This window comes from Apis dorsata, unplaced genomic scaffold (assembly GCF_000469605.1).
Source record: "Apis dorsata unplaced genomic scaffold, Apis dorsata 1.3 scaffold_127, whole genome shotgun sequence".
Classification (NCBI taxonomy): Eukaryota; Metazoa; Arthropoda; class Insecta; order Hymenoptera; family Apidae; genus Apis; species Apis dorsata.
The window spans coordinates 1,062,899-1,078,038 of NW_006263420.1; the positions used below are offsets into that span (position 1 = coordinate 1,062,899).

A 15,140-nucleotide genomic window follows, 5' to 3' on the forward strand; every position below is an offset into this window, starting at 1 on the left:
AGTTATCTTTTCTCTCTTCAAGTATATATTTATTTTTATATATTAGTTGGTATTAGTGATTTGCATTAATATGAGAATTGGAAAGTCAAAAGTCTCCTCTCCTTCCATCACAACATATTTAAATCAAAATTATAAATGAAATAATATAAACACACCACTGAATTAAATTTTAGATCCGATACAATATTTCATTATAAATACAAAAATCACGAGGATTCCACTATATAATCTGCTTGTAAGCGATTACAAGTAGGAAAAAAGTAAGAGGAAGCGGTATCCGAATTCGTCGAGTTTTAATCGAGACGTTCTAATGGATTCGCGGCGTTTGTCCATGTTTCGTCTGATATTTTTCTCTCTCTCTTCTCCCCCTCTCTATTCCTCTCTTCTTACGGCAAGTGTTCTCTTTGAGTCCGTTCGACGCAAACATCAGCAACTCGTCTCGCTACATCTCCCCTCTATCCATCTTCCTCCTCTCTCTCTTTTCGATGACTTCAAACGGTTTCTCGAGTGTGCTCGAGCCGAAGTGCTCTTACAGTTACAAAGATATACGTTGCCGATCGGAAAAATGTAGCCGCTGCTATTCCCCTCGTTGCGACACCGTGCAAGCTTAAACCGTTAAAGAACGGTGGAGAGGCTCGGCCGATGCACATTTTTACGTTACAAAGAATGATTATATTTCCCAACGGGGGGGGGGGGATATAACCCCTCCTCGTGACGCGAACGAGATAGCGTCGTGGTGCAATCATCGGGAAAACGTTTCACGCCTACCGGGGAAATAAAGAGATTTCGGTCGAATTCTTATGCGAATCCAAGATAAAGGAGGGATCGATAGACGAGGGAATAGGCGATGAGGGAACCAGTGAAAACTCCGCGTAGATATCTCTCCTTTTCCTCTTTTTTTTCTCTCTCTCTTTATTCGGCGATTCAGCGCGACATAGAGAAAGAGAGGGAGAGAGAGAGAGTTAGGGACGAACGAACGTATTTTGATTAAAAAAAGAAAAAAAAAGGGACATATTTTTGATTTTGTGGATAAATAATGAAAACTCCTTGTTGATATTTTTCTCGTTTTCTTCTCGTTTCAGGGCTCGATTCAGGATAAAGAGTTAGACACGAATGAATGTTATTTTGATTTAAGAAAAAAAAAAAAGAATGAAAAAGAATGAAAGAACATCTCTTTGGTTTGGTGGGTGGGCAGGCAATGAAAATAATCCGTAGATGTCTTTCCTTTTCTTCTCGTTTATTCCCGATTCAGGGTAACGAAGACAGAAGTCACGAATATTTTGATTTAAAAATAGGAATAGGAAAAAAAAAAAATTGAGAAAGCGAGGGAGACATTTCTTTGATTTCATCCATCAGATTTTTTTTTAAGAATACACCAAGCTGCCATGCCGGTAAGCAACTTTCCTCGTTAAGAAACGTTGATGTGAATAAGCCCATTCTTCGACTCGCCGAATTCCAAAGAAAGTGCTCGGCAAAGAGTCTCTCATCATCTCTCCTCCTTTTTCTCCCTCTTCTCCTTTTCTTATCCTCCCTCCTCGCTTTTTCTCCTCCATTTTCCTCAACACCGCTCGTCACTTCCCCCGTTTTTGTTGCTTCGATATCGGTAGTTAAGAACTTTTGATATTAAATAAATATACTGTTTCTCGATTATTTCTATTGTTATCAAAGTTGTTGGATAATGCTTGCTTATATAGCCGTCATATAAATCCCATTATCATCATTTTAACGATAATTTTAAATCTGTTTTAATTTTAAATAGGGGAAAATTAGATAAAACGTATCGTTATTGTTTTAATAATACTTATAAATTAAATAATCAGGATCATATCGCCTTAGGCTTATTTATTTTCATGACGTACTTATTTCCTTTATCTACAATCAAAAAGATCAAGAGAGAAACTATTAACGCGATAATTTTATTAGACATTATTTTACTTTTGTTTGCGATTCTATTATCTTTTTAATTTTATTTAAAATTTCATACCGCTTTATTCAAATGTCAAGTAGCGAATTAATTATGCAGGGGCATTTTACTCGAGTATCGTGACACAATACCGCTCACTTTGACGTTAAAAAAATTATTATTTTCTGTTATTTTACATTTCATTCTTTTTCACCTTTTTATAAACAAAGAGAAACAAAGAATATCCCGATACAATTTCAAAAGGGGAATAAAAAAATTCCAGAAAAATATTCATCTTATTGAATATTCATCTCTTTCTTTCTTAAAAAAAAAAATATTCATTTTTTATTACTCAGTTTCCAACTATTCCTACCCCAAGCAAAAAAAGTTAGAAATATCTATTTCGAATTCAGTATCCTCCTCCTCCTCCTCCTTGTCCTCCCTCTTTCCTCCCGCTGATTTATCGGAGAGAGGAAAGGAGGGGGAGGGAGGAGGAACTTGTTAATTCGAAACGGGCATGTTTCGCCCGGGGAACGAGGTCTAATGGCGATTTTATTTTTACGGGAATGCACGGGTAGAATGTCGCGCACGCACGTGAAACAGGCGCATTAAGCAGGTGCGGACTACGATGTTCCGTATTCGGCCGACTGGTATATACGCGGCAGGATCGCGTGTCGGCAATTATCCAAGACACAAAACGATACCGTGAAACGCACGCCACGCCGCTTTTCGACCTGCTCACTTCCGCTACGTAATTACGAGCATTTTGTCGCAATCGCGCCACCGCCGTGTTTGCCCCGCGATTTGACGCCGAGTTTTGCGGCAAATTCACGGCCCGTTGTTGCATTTGCCCGACCATTTGCGAATGCGGCTATCGCCGATTAATTATGCGCCCTTTCCTCGTAACCAGAAATTTATTATCGCTCCCTATATATTCGGTTCATCGTTGCTTTGCGATCGTCTAACACCCAGGAACTGTTTAACTTTAGAGAGCATAAGATTTTTACCAAGATTCGAGATTCGAAGAAAGATTATTTCATAGCAGTGGCTATTCACTGAAGAGGAAGGAGTTTTAGAAATTTTATTTTTTTTTCATGGTCGAAGTTTATGCAAATACTTCGCGTAGTCATTTCGTTGTACGTTTAATATCGGAAAACGAAGACTTTTGTTTCATAGTTTTTATTTATACATATGTAATTTTTATTGATAATCGAATTAGGAAATTTTCAAGCTTGATTTATTTAAAAACGAAATTTTATATTTGGATTCTGACACGTTCTGTATCGTCGAAGGTACGCGTTTCCTTTGATTTTTGAAATTCCACTTTTCTCATTTATCGTACGAGATTAAAATAGAACAAAGAAGGCGGAAAGAGAATGAGAAATGAGGGGAGAAAAAAAATCTTGTAGATTCGAAACTCTGTCGTTAGAAGAGGTTTTCGTGCGAATTAACGAGACTAATACGTTTAACGTGGAAATCGTTAGGGAACTCGAATTTCGTCCGCGGATTTATTTCTCTTCTCCTCTCCTCTCATTCCTTGCTCCATTCCCGTGTTTCGACCAATCTCTGACCGACGAGATTCAAAAGAAAGCGCACAGACTTTTTCTCGCGTTTCGTACTTCCAATTCACTCGATATCGTCCTTTGCTCTCCGCTCTGTCGTTGACGATCGTAGCCGAATAGCAGGGAGAAGAAGATACGGAAGAGAGTAGAGTCACGGGCCGTGTCATCTTGCCTGACCCAAATAGGAAAATTGCTGGACAGAGGAGCACAAAGTTGGCCGACGAAATGTCAGGCGATTCGAATAATCGCCATTTCTATTTCCTCTTCTCCCTCTAGTTTTCCATTTTTCTCGACTTTTTATTCTGCTCCACGATCGCGACAATATAATAAAAAAAAAAAGAGGATGTTCTCGTTTCGATAGTCGATTCATCGACGAAATTGAGGACATGATTCGGTATAAAATATTCGTAGGTAATATTTTTTTAATCAAGATCGTTTTACGGTATAACCTTCCTTATATTTCACGGTATATCTAATGCAATTCAAATTTTATATCATATGATTTATATCTTTTTTAGTAATTCTTCGATAATACAGAGAGCAGTTAATTAATCGTAATTAACTTAACATATCAATGAGATTTTATCGATATTTGAGAATGAAAAAGTTTCGGATTTTCGCGAAATGGTGAATTGGAATCTGACGTTTGCATAGATACGTTAAATTAGATCTAGGAGATAAATAGATAAAAAAAACTACATCGTGTAATTTTCCTCTGTAAAATCCAATTTGATTTATCGTATGATATTTTTGTCGAAATATGTAATTTTAAAATTATTCCAGAAACCGAGTAATCTAAGTAATTATTAAAAATCATAACGTATGTTATCGTTTTGTCGAAATATGTAAATATGTAAATCTGTTGGGAGATATAATATAATCGAATTCGTATGATATAAAGTTTAATTTCTTCTCAATTCTTCCTAACTATGATTTTTCGTTCGGTTAATTGGAGTTTGTATGAATATTTTACGAAAATTTTGCATATTTGTTGTAAAATATATAATAACATAATATTAATCCTTTTTCCATTTATTTTTCATGAAAAACACAGTTCAATTGGCAATAATTCGAATAATAGAAACTCATCCACAGTTTAAACGATCGGAATCGGAGAAAATTATTTAATGGAGAAATGGGGAAGAATTGATTAGAATCTTTTTAATTTCGTTTCCATGTTATGTTTCCTGTCGTTAATAATTCATATCGGCTTTATTTTTTACCATAGCGTTCCAATTCGAAAGATCGTTTGTTTTCGTTCGTTTCGCGATTCTATTTCAATTTCATTTCATAAATCAATTTTTAACCGAATCTACTTTCTTTCTCCATAAATAAAAATCGACGATTTTAACCAAATTTCACAGAATGATAAAAGGAAAAAGAGAGAGAGGAAAAAAACGAATAAAACGAAACTCATTTAATAATGCCATTTATTCTTCGCATTATACGCGATAACGGATCAGAAGAGCGAAGCTTTTCTCCTCCGTGTACCTCGCATGACGATAAAAATAATATCGCTGATAAAAGAGAAAGAAAGAAAGAAAGAAAGAAAGAAGGAAAAAGAAAAAAGCGATCGACAATCGACGTGATTTCCACAGTATGATCGCAATTGCGATGGATATTTTTTTCATTGGCTTCGTTCACGAGCCTTTCGTTATTTATAATAAATTCCGCGTTCCTTCCTTCGCGATCCATTGATATTCCATTCCATACCTGTACACCGCACCCCACTTTCTACTAAATTAACCCCCCTCTCTCCCCCCATCATCAATCTCCGCGCTAATCCCATAAGCATCGGCGGCGGACCTCCCTCCGACTCGATCGATCTCGAATCATTTCTACTGGAACCGCGAGATTTGCCAAATCTGTTTCATCCACCCACCAACGGGGGTTAATTCAAATTCATACGCAACGGGGAGAGGAGGGGGACGCAATCTCTTTAATGAACTAACGCCCGCAAAAAATAGAGCGAACCGATTCTGTCGGGGCTGTGAACCGGGGATTCGTCGCTGCCTCGCAGATTAAACGATTATTTTCGACGACGCCCTCGCGTCGAGGGCGAAAAAAAACAAAACGGGGCCAAAACCTCGAGGGAGAAAATGGTTTACGACTTTTGGCGGGGGACGAGCGCGTGGCGAGCAGCGCGGGCGGCGGCCGAAGAGAAAGAGGAAGGAGAGGAGGAGGGAGGGAGGTGGTGGTGGAGGCGCAGAGTGGACAGGAGAGGAGGCGGCCGCGCGGTGGCCGAGTTGCGACGACCGATTTCCGGGATTTGGCTGACGTTTAATGAACGCTGGCAGACGTTTTGATTTACAGGACGGTTTGATTTCCGCGCGGGGCACAATAACCGCCAATTTGTAAATCGGCTCGTAAATCTGGACGAGGAACGGGCAGCCAAAGCATTGCGCCGCCGGTATCGTTGGAGACCGATGCGAGCCGGCGTATCGCCTAACGCCCATTTGTCCCAATTGGATTAAACAATCGGCGCCGTTAAAAGGTATCGTTGTTTCGCGTATTACCGGTAAACATATCCGTAAAAAAAAAAAAAAAGGAAAAAAACGGGTATAACGGTATGTATAGACTGTTGGAAAAAATAGAATCGCGCACACATCATCGTACGTGTTTTCTTTTCGTTCGCGTTTTGAATATATATTGATTTTCTTCGCATACTCTTTGCTACTCATTGTATATAGGGGGATTGAATGTTCGCGAAAGATTTTCAAGTATAAATTTGATGAAATTGATGGATGGAATTTTAAAATTAAAAATTTTGAATCGGGAAAAGTATTTCGTTTGTTATGAAAAAGTATGGGATAAAATAAAGAAATATTTATTCAAATAAAATGTACGCAATGGTGTTCTGTAGTCGGCTACGAAGGATTGTGTCGAGACTTAAAATTAGAATTTTGTATTCTTTCTTTGTATTCCTTCCAATTTCATTAAATTTACGAAAATAATTCACGAAAAACATTGGCATAAGATATATCGACGAGATTTTCTTTCGATATATCGTTTCGGTTACGTCAATAGGGAGGAAAAATGTTTAAACGAAGATGGATGAATAAAACATACATTAAAATTAAATTTGTTTTTTTAAATTAACTCGTATATTTTTTAATGCATTAGTAAATGTCGATACTGTTCGACGTTTCTCTCGAAGAGGTATTAACCCATTTATGTCAAAAAGTTATTAGGAAATATTTTAGTTCGAATTTCGTAAAAATTCATCGTATAAAAGGCAAAAGAGAAACACGAGAACAGAAGAACAAATTTACAAATTTAAAGTTAAAATATTCGCTAAGCTAATAACACTTTTTTCGATAAATTCTTTAGTTATTCTTTATATTATTATATTACAGGGAACGACGTTCGTACATAATTCGTATACCACGTAAAAAACAGTCGGGTCGGATCAACATCCATTCCTCTCTTCGAATCGTTCAGTTTTTATTTCAATTCGTTCTAAATACAGGATCGAGAGAAAATTATAAAGGGACGTGAAGAAAATTATACGATATTTTAAGCGAAGCAAATATAATTATCTTTAACGGGTTTAAAGATTTGTTTTCCACACTTTTCTCTCCTCTCTTTTCGATTTTACGATGGATCGATTTTACGAGAGTCGAGGGTCGATCGGTGGAGAGATCGCGCGCCCCCTATTTCCAGAAGTTTGTTTAAACTCGTTATGCCGCGCGACAACAGGAAAGTTTTGCGAGGCGGCGATCTGCGACGGAACGAAAGGTTAAGGGATAACGCCGAAGGCCACGTGTAACTTGCCGTTTCGCACTTAGGCGAGCCTCTGTCACCAGGTGGAAAGGAAACAAGGGGAAGGGGAGGGGGAAAGGAAGGAAAAATGCAACGGGCCACGATAGCGTGAGTGAACGGGCGTCATGTCGTTAACCGAGTTTACTAATTATGGGTCGAGCGCGATAGCTCGGAGTTACCCCGGTAATTTCAACGCCGTGGATGTGTAAAAGCGTGATGTAATAACAAGAGAGCCGCTTTGCCGAAGTGCCCGTGTGATATTGCTCTAAAAATCTCCGTTAATTAACTCGTAAAACTTGTAATAACGCCAACGAATCAAGTTACACGATTACGGCCCTTAACGTTCGAGTGGCCAGTCGGCGGCCCCCTCCCGGCCCGGCCCCTTTCAACCGGCTAGAAAAAAAATCACGGTGACAATGTTAACCCGTGGTGGTGGAACGTGAAATTTTTTTCTTTTTTATAATCCACTTTATACTCTCCATCCGGATATACTTCGCGAAACTTCTCGAAAATGTTACAACCGATTGAAATTATTCGAGACCATTTCGTGATCTCGTTTCGTAAAGTAGAACGTGTTACTACGTTAACGTGTTATTATTACGTACGTTGAATGTTGTATATCGTGAGAAAAGAAACGAGACAAAAAGGGAGGGGAGGGGAAAGAAAGAAGAAAAAAGAAAAGAAAAAAAAAGGGAGAATGGAAAATTCTCCGGAGATAGAGTTCCTTTATTATAGAGATGTGCTTTTCGGTAATATATCTTACACGAGACACCGTGAATCGATTTCACGCCTACAGATTACCGATGAGTAAAACGTTTTTACCAGCGAGTACAGCTGAAGCTGCACTTTTCCAACTTTCCCTGGAGCTCGATTAAAGCCGCCTGTCTGCTAGAGAAATCGCAAGAATCTTAAACGGAATACGTGTTATTTCTCTATAATTTTATTTCTCTCCCCTTTTTACCCTCCCCTCTCCTTTATTCTTCGTCTTTCTCCACGCTCTTCCTTTCCCTACTCTTTCCCTTTCCCTCGTTCGCGATGAGAAATCGCGTATAATAAGTAATTAGCGGAATACGCGAGATCTCAGAGCGAACGATAAAATAAATTCAGCCGACGTTCGTGTTACTTTAATCATTAGCTCGAAATATCGGTCTCTCGGGTCATGAGAGAGAACGTTTCGCATCAGCGCAAGTCGTGTGTTCGCATCAGCAAAAAACTTCACCGAGGGATTTAATTTGGTGGGAGCTTTATATATGATATTTTTGTATATTTAATCGAATTTAAATTTAAATTTATTTTCAGATTACCCGCGAATACTATGCGTATCTATTTAATATCAACCCACTTTATTTCCTCGCGATATCAACGTTCTCGCTCCGTGACTCGCGAATTAAATAAAGCGATAAAAGGAAAAAAGAAAAAAAAAAAAAAAACCTTCGACTCTCGATACACTTTTGCCAATTCATAATAGAGGAGAAGAGGGGAAGGGGATAGACCAACCTCCTCCTATTTCATCAATCTCGATATTCTTTCTTTCTCCGGATGCTACAGGTTCGAATCACACTTCGAACCGCGTTCCTTTCAATTCTCTTTTCCTCCTCCCCCCTTCTTCTTTCCACCACCCGACGGAAAAATGTTGGGATCTTTCCTCTATATTTTCTCTCCTTCCCCTCCCCCCTTTCTTTCTTTTCTTTTCATTTCTTTTCATTTCTTTTCATCTTGTTCATCGAGCCATCTCAGAGATTGATTTCTCGTATCCCGTAGACGTAGGCTGCACGTAGGCAGAAATATAGTCTCCATCTTCTCGAGTGGTTGTACATATATTACAGCCCAATAAACCTGATTAACATTGGGTGTTCGTTAATTACAGCATCCCTCTATTAGACCGACTTAGCCATGCGTTAATGATTTCACGGCCTCGTGGATTTCCGACGTATCGACGAATCAACGATACGGCGCATCGCAATATGCATTTGGATGTGCATCCTAGACTAGATGGATGCGTATTTACATATCCCTGTCGCGTTCGCTGCGTACCCTGGATATCGAGTCTTTAATGATAGACCCTGGCTTATTTATTAATTATCGCCGATCCTTTTCATCACCGATCTATCGATCGATCGAAGGTCGATGTCCGTCCGACTTTTCCGTCACCTCTCCTCCATGAGTTTAGAATTCATATAGAATAAAAAATGTTAAGAGTACCTCTATCTCTCTCTTTCTTTCTCTATTTATCTCTATCTCTCTGTGATTTATCGCGATGTTTTTTTAACATTTTTACTCGTTTGTGTTCGCAGATAAGTGACTTCGAGGTGCAAGTCGTGGAACGGAGGTAAAATGGCGGACAATCAGAGAAGAAGACGATATCTGACCATCAGTATACTCCACATCATTACCATCATGTGCCAAGGTAATCTCACTTTTTCTTTTTTTATCATCGTTTCAACTCTTCTTCTCGTTCCTTTCTCGTAAAAGGGTACAATCTCGACAACCGTAATTTACCGTTTTACAATGAAGGCATTCGAAATCGCGTTTAGAAATCTATTCTAATTTTTTTGAAAGTGCGAAGAAAAGTGATTGCAACCACGGTCTTTGGATCTATAACAGGTCGACGACGTTAATGGAACCCGCGTAATTATAAAGACAACTACAGAATGCTCCGTTCTTTAAATAATTACACGCGGTGAAATAACGTTGGTTTATATCGGGTAAATTAGTATTATATCTCGATTAGATTCATACCGCGGAAAATTTAGACGAAGCTCTGGGTGCCATCGTTTTACACATGTATATTCTTGGGAAAAAAAAAATTCATTAAGAAAAACATTGGTAATTCGATTCCATTAAGTGGACGATAATTCGAACGAATAAAATTCGCAAAAATTATTTGCAGCCAATTTTCTCGTGGTTTGCTCGATAACGATAACGGTTACATAGGGAAATGTATATAATTTTTGGCTCTTGGATGCCGTTTCTGTTGTACATATCGCGTTATATCGTATCATATGGGTAGGGTATACATAAGTACGTAAGTACCTACTAACGCGTTGCTACTAATTGCTGCACGCAGACTTGGCGCTTCACTCTGAATATACCGATAATTGTCCCGCTTCTACATATTATCTGCAGACGATGGAACGAATTCGTCTTATCGTTCGCTTCAGTTTAACTATTCAGCCGGTCGGTCGTTAAATGTTAAAGCATAATTTATATTTACCCTTTGAAAAACGAGACATTCATTGCGGCCTGCATCTACACGCGAAATTTCGTCGATCATAAATTGAGTTCTACGATGATTATACGTATAAATAGAAACGATCGATAGCAAGCAAAAAATAGATATATAATTCTTCGAGAAAAAATATATTTTATCATAAATATTTTTGGAAAGTCTTTGGATATTCATGAGATCAAGATAAATAGAAATATTGGTAAAAATTATCGATCAAGTTATGTAACATCGGGTTTAAGTTAAATGAAGGTTCTTCTCTCCCTTTCCTTTAAATAAATAATCAACATTATTATATATTATATATCAATTTTTATCTTCGTTTCATCTTCCTTTAGAATCGATTTTTAAAAATATATTATTATTGAATATTATTATAACATCAAACTATGATTTCGCCCTTAATCTCATCCCTTTAATTCTTCCCATGTAAAATTGTTAGAGCGGATTATCAGATTCGTTTCGAAAAGAAGATCGCTCGAGCGATCGCGTTCAAAGTTTCGACAGTTTCGTGGGCACTCGACGAGCAGGAAATCGATGCTCTTTGTGAATGATTCAGTTGCTCTAGTTGAGGAAGCTTTCGTCGACTGGGTGGATCGCGTTCAATAATACGTAAGAACGGCATAAATTTCAGTTGAAGCGAGGGAGAACCGAGCGGAAGATTGCCGCGCAAGTATATAACTCGACGAATAAGTATAAGTTATCGGTAAACGCTGATAAAACATATTACGCGTTAGTGTGGGTGACGTTAATCAATTTTCCATTGAACGTGCAATCTCCCCGTGCTATCGGGGCTCTTTCAATGGGGCCGAAAGCCGATGCAAAGAGGTCTTAAGATCACGAAGACGGCCAACCAAGGGTTGGGTACTCGTAATTATTGCTAAATAAGAAGGTGGTTCACTTCCCTTCGCCACCACCCCGTTCAACAAGATATATTAAGGCGCCGTGAGATAAATTCCGGCTTCGCTTCGCTCGTTATTTTCCAAGTTTTAATAAACGATTTAGTGCAGTGGCCACGAACGATCACCATTCTTCGCCCCTCTATTCGCCCCTGAAAACTGTTAATAGATATTCTCAGAGTTAACCAATTTTAAACTCGATCTTCGCTATTGTTTTCTCTCCAACCGATTTATATTTTCGAATATTTTTCCAGTATGTTTATAGGAAAAGTTTTAGACTTTGGACTTTGGTCTCCGAATCCCTTAAAATTACATACGGCACCATTTTCTCATCGATTCACTCGGGTGTTTTTTAATTTTTTATAACTACTGGTTTGCCATTCGGCTAAGAGAAAAAGGTTAAAAGAAAAAGAAAAAAAGAAATGCTATTTTTCAATCGAATCGAAACGGCGCTTTGTTGTATACCGACCAATTTATCCAGCAGCTCGAGTTTGCTTTGGATAACATGGAAAACATTCGAAGTTTGTCTGATCCTTTCGATGTTAAACGTTTTTCACGCCTATTTTCACCAATTTTACACGGGGAAAAAAACATAACATTTTCCAACAAAATTTCTCGAATACAAGAGAATAAAATACCCGATACGAAATCGCAAATCGAATCGTTTGATTCGTGATATTTCTAATTTATCTCCCCCTTAAAAGGAAAAAGTGGCAGTGACAGAGTAACACTCTCGAAGCACGTCGTCGATTGTCGTCAAATCCATTCGAGATCCATCTCCAACGTCGAATTAGTTATTTTAGTAATTACTCGGCGACGCTAACTACTTCCTTTGCAAGGGGACGCATCGATGCAGAAAATGCCTCGTAGACGGTGCTTCGAAGAAGAGGCGTTTGAATCGATAGCTACCCGCGTGGCACAGTAATTTCGGATCGCTTTGAGGCACTAATTTAAATACATATTAATACAACGCGTATGCAACATCCGTCGGCAAGGCGGAGCGCACGACCAGGCCTCGTCGTAACCAAGCAATCGGTGCAGCTACATGCATCGCGTTCCCGGACTTTGTCGGCGGGAGTGTACCGACTACTCGCGTGCTTGCCAACCAATCAGCGTAGCCGGCTATGCATACGAACGAACTCGTCCACGAGAAGAGAAACCTAAACCTGGACAAATTCGAGTGAATCGTGGTCGGTTCGTTGGCCGCCGCCAAACGGATCTCTCAGTGGTTATTGTCGCTTTTGTCCACCGATTCTGTCCCGCAGCATCTGGCAAAGCCTCCCCCTTAGACGTAGTAGCGAAAATAGCGTGAAAGAGCGTCGAATTCCGTAGATGCGATAACAAAGTTTCGGGATCGAAACGACAACCGTTTCTGGATGATTGGTCACGGTTTCGAGTCCTCCTAATCAAATTTCGTCGATGTTTTTCCCGGGGTTAAAGTTTTTCGAGACCACGGATGAAATTTATTTCGTGTTCGATGGGATACGTAACTGCAACTTATTTCACCGAATCACCAGTTCAAACAGAAAATCTCGCAGGGTGTAATGAGCAGGTTTGAACCGCAGAGGTATATATATATATATAAAGCTATAGGTTGAATAGAGAACGAAAATGCATTCTGAAATTCGAGAATGTTTGCTTTTCCAATGCACCTGAGAAATACCGCGTAGAATCATTATCGCAATATGGCGGTTCATTTGATTCGAAGGGATCATCAAGGTGAGGGAAAATTGAAAATTTTTGATCAATTTAGAAATAGATGGATAGCTTATCCTTTTTTAGGTATCGTCTCGAGATAAAAGAAGGAGGGAAAAAAGAGGAAGGGGAATTTCGTGTACGAAATAAGGCCGTGCTTTACCGGTGCTTTTCCTCTGTCGTTCCGGCGAATGGAAAAACTTCTGGTATTCCCCTGGTCGACGGCAACATCGTAGATTCTTGATGTAACCTTTGTACCAAAGAATAGCGACGAGCGGAGGAAAGGAGGAAAAGGTGGAAATCCTTTGGAAAAAGTACCTTACCTGGCTCGATTCCTCGAACCGCCGCGCCATTCCGTTGGCGCGTTGAAAACTTTCTTTTCTCGGGGTCCGCCATAGCTGGCCATGGTTTTTTTCCCCCCTCATGCGCTGGGGGTTGAGGGGAGTGTGGTGGCCCTGCACCGCCGCGTAAATGCAAAGATATATTTAAGATTTTTATCTCTTAGGCGGAGAGAGCACAGGGGGTTCATATTCAAAGTTGAGACATTAAATGTACATTAGCGGCGTTAGACTGGCGTACCCGTTACTTAACTCAAACACGTGCACGCGTTTCTTTCGTATCAAATTGAGCTGTTCTTTTCCCTCGTCCAATCTCTTCTTTTAACTAGTTGGCTCTAGTGCTTTTTGTATACGTAAGAACGACGTTGTTACGATTCCATCGAGTTGAACGCGATTCGATCGAATAAATCTGGCGAGTCATAATTTCGTCATTGCAACGAGAACATTAATTTAACTAGCAATGAGTAGAAAAAAGCGGTCTGAATCTACTATTAATTATTAAACTTGGGTTTTTTTTTAAACATATACACGTAACTGTTTCTAAATCAAATTATAACAGTTCGCTTTTTTTTTTTTTTTGAAAATTAATAATTCCTCATGGAAGCTAGAGTATACTTATCGCACACAATTATAAAATAATTGGGATCGCACGAGTCATTCGATATTCTAAAATTAGACGCAAGCTGATTTATTCTCGCGTATTTACTACTGCGAAATGGGTGAGACTCGATGCGCAATAGGAAAAATATCATAGTAGTAGTGGTCGTCGAAGCGCGAAGTAGTCGGCGAAAGTTTGCAAATGTATAAAAAGCGGGCTCGATCTACGGAGGCTGTTTTTACGACGACGCCGCTTCAATAAACCCTGGACTGAATTCGATACACTTGGCGTGGAACGTGCATTATCCCGCGTGGAGAGAAGCGTAGTCCACCGATGCGGAAAATATAAAGTGATTTCTACCGAGAGTTTGACGGGGGGAGTATAAATGGCGATGAAAAAAAAAAAAAAAAAAAAAAAAATCGCTTTGAAAACCATGAGCGCGAATGAACGCCATTGACTGTTGAGCACACTCGGGTGAAAGAAGCCACTCGTTAGAATAGCCGCTTTACGTGTCCGTTTATCGTGCACGACACGTGATCGTGTTTGATTTACAATGCACGCGTCTCCCCTGTCGCAATTTTGTTTATTCTCGATTAATCTTCTTTTTCTTTCTTTCCTTCCTTCTTCCTTGTTTACGCGATCCTGATTCTTTAAATCAAATATTATTCGACTCTCGTTCCTCGAATTATCACGATACAACGAACAAGACGGATATTTCGACGTGTCCCATTTCGTGAATTTTGGAAATATTTTACGAAAAAAAGCGACAAAATAGGAGGTCGTTGTTTCTCTACGATCCACGAAATTTTCGACGATTATTCGACGATAATACGTACACACGCGTAATTGGCGCGGAGCATCTGGCATATCGTGACAATATGCGTTGTTCGTTTCCATTACCGCGCGGAAACGAAGCCGTACAAAAGACGAAAGCAGACACGACAGTTGCAGGGGTTGAAACAAGAAGGGCCAGCTACAGTTTCTTTACGCGTACGACGACTGTTCTTTCCACGACTGCACATGCCGCCCCGCGTTAACGAACGAATATCTTTTTAGCGCGACGCGAAGGGAGGGCAACTGGGATACACACATACACGCATCGCGAGCGAACAAAGAGAAAAAAGGAAAAAAAAGATACAAATCCCCTTCGAATTTTT

At 39.4% G+C, this 15,140-nt stretch overlaps 1 protein-coding gene across 9 annotated transcripts in view; it reads left to right on the forward strand.

Moving 5' to 3' along the window:
• Positions 1 to 15,140, forward strand: part of LOC102679904 (lachesin-like) — a 282,869-nt gene that overhangs the window by 12,980 nt on the left and 254,749 nt on the right. For 6 of the 9 annotated variants that reach the window (XM_031509091.1, XM_031509081.1, XM_031509086.1 and 3 more), the window contains exon 1: positions 9,516 to 9,634. Coding sequence is in view for 5 of the 9 variants with exons in the window: in XM_031509090.1 (XP_031364950.1) it covers positions 9,562 to 9,634 (73 nt within the window). In the remaining 4 variants the exon portion in view is untranslated. Of the gene's footprint in view, positions 1 to 5,758; positions 5,960 to 9,515; positions 9,635 to 15,140 lie in introns of those variants that run through there. The other 3 variants (XM_031509080.1, XM_031509089.1, XM_031509079.1) reach the window with 2 other exon arrangements.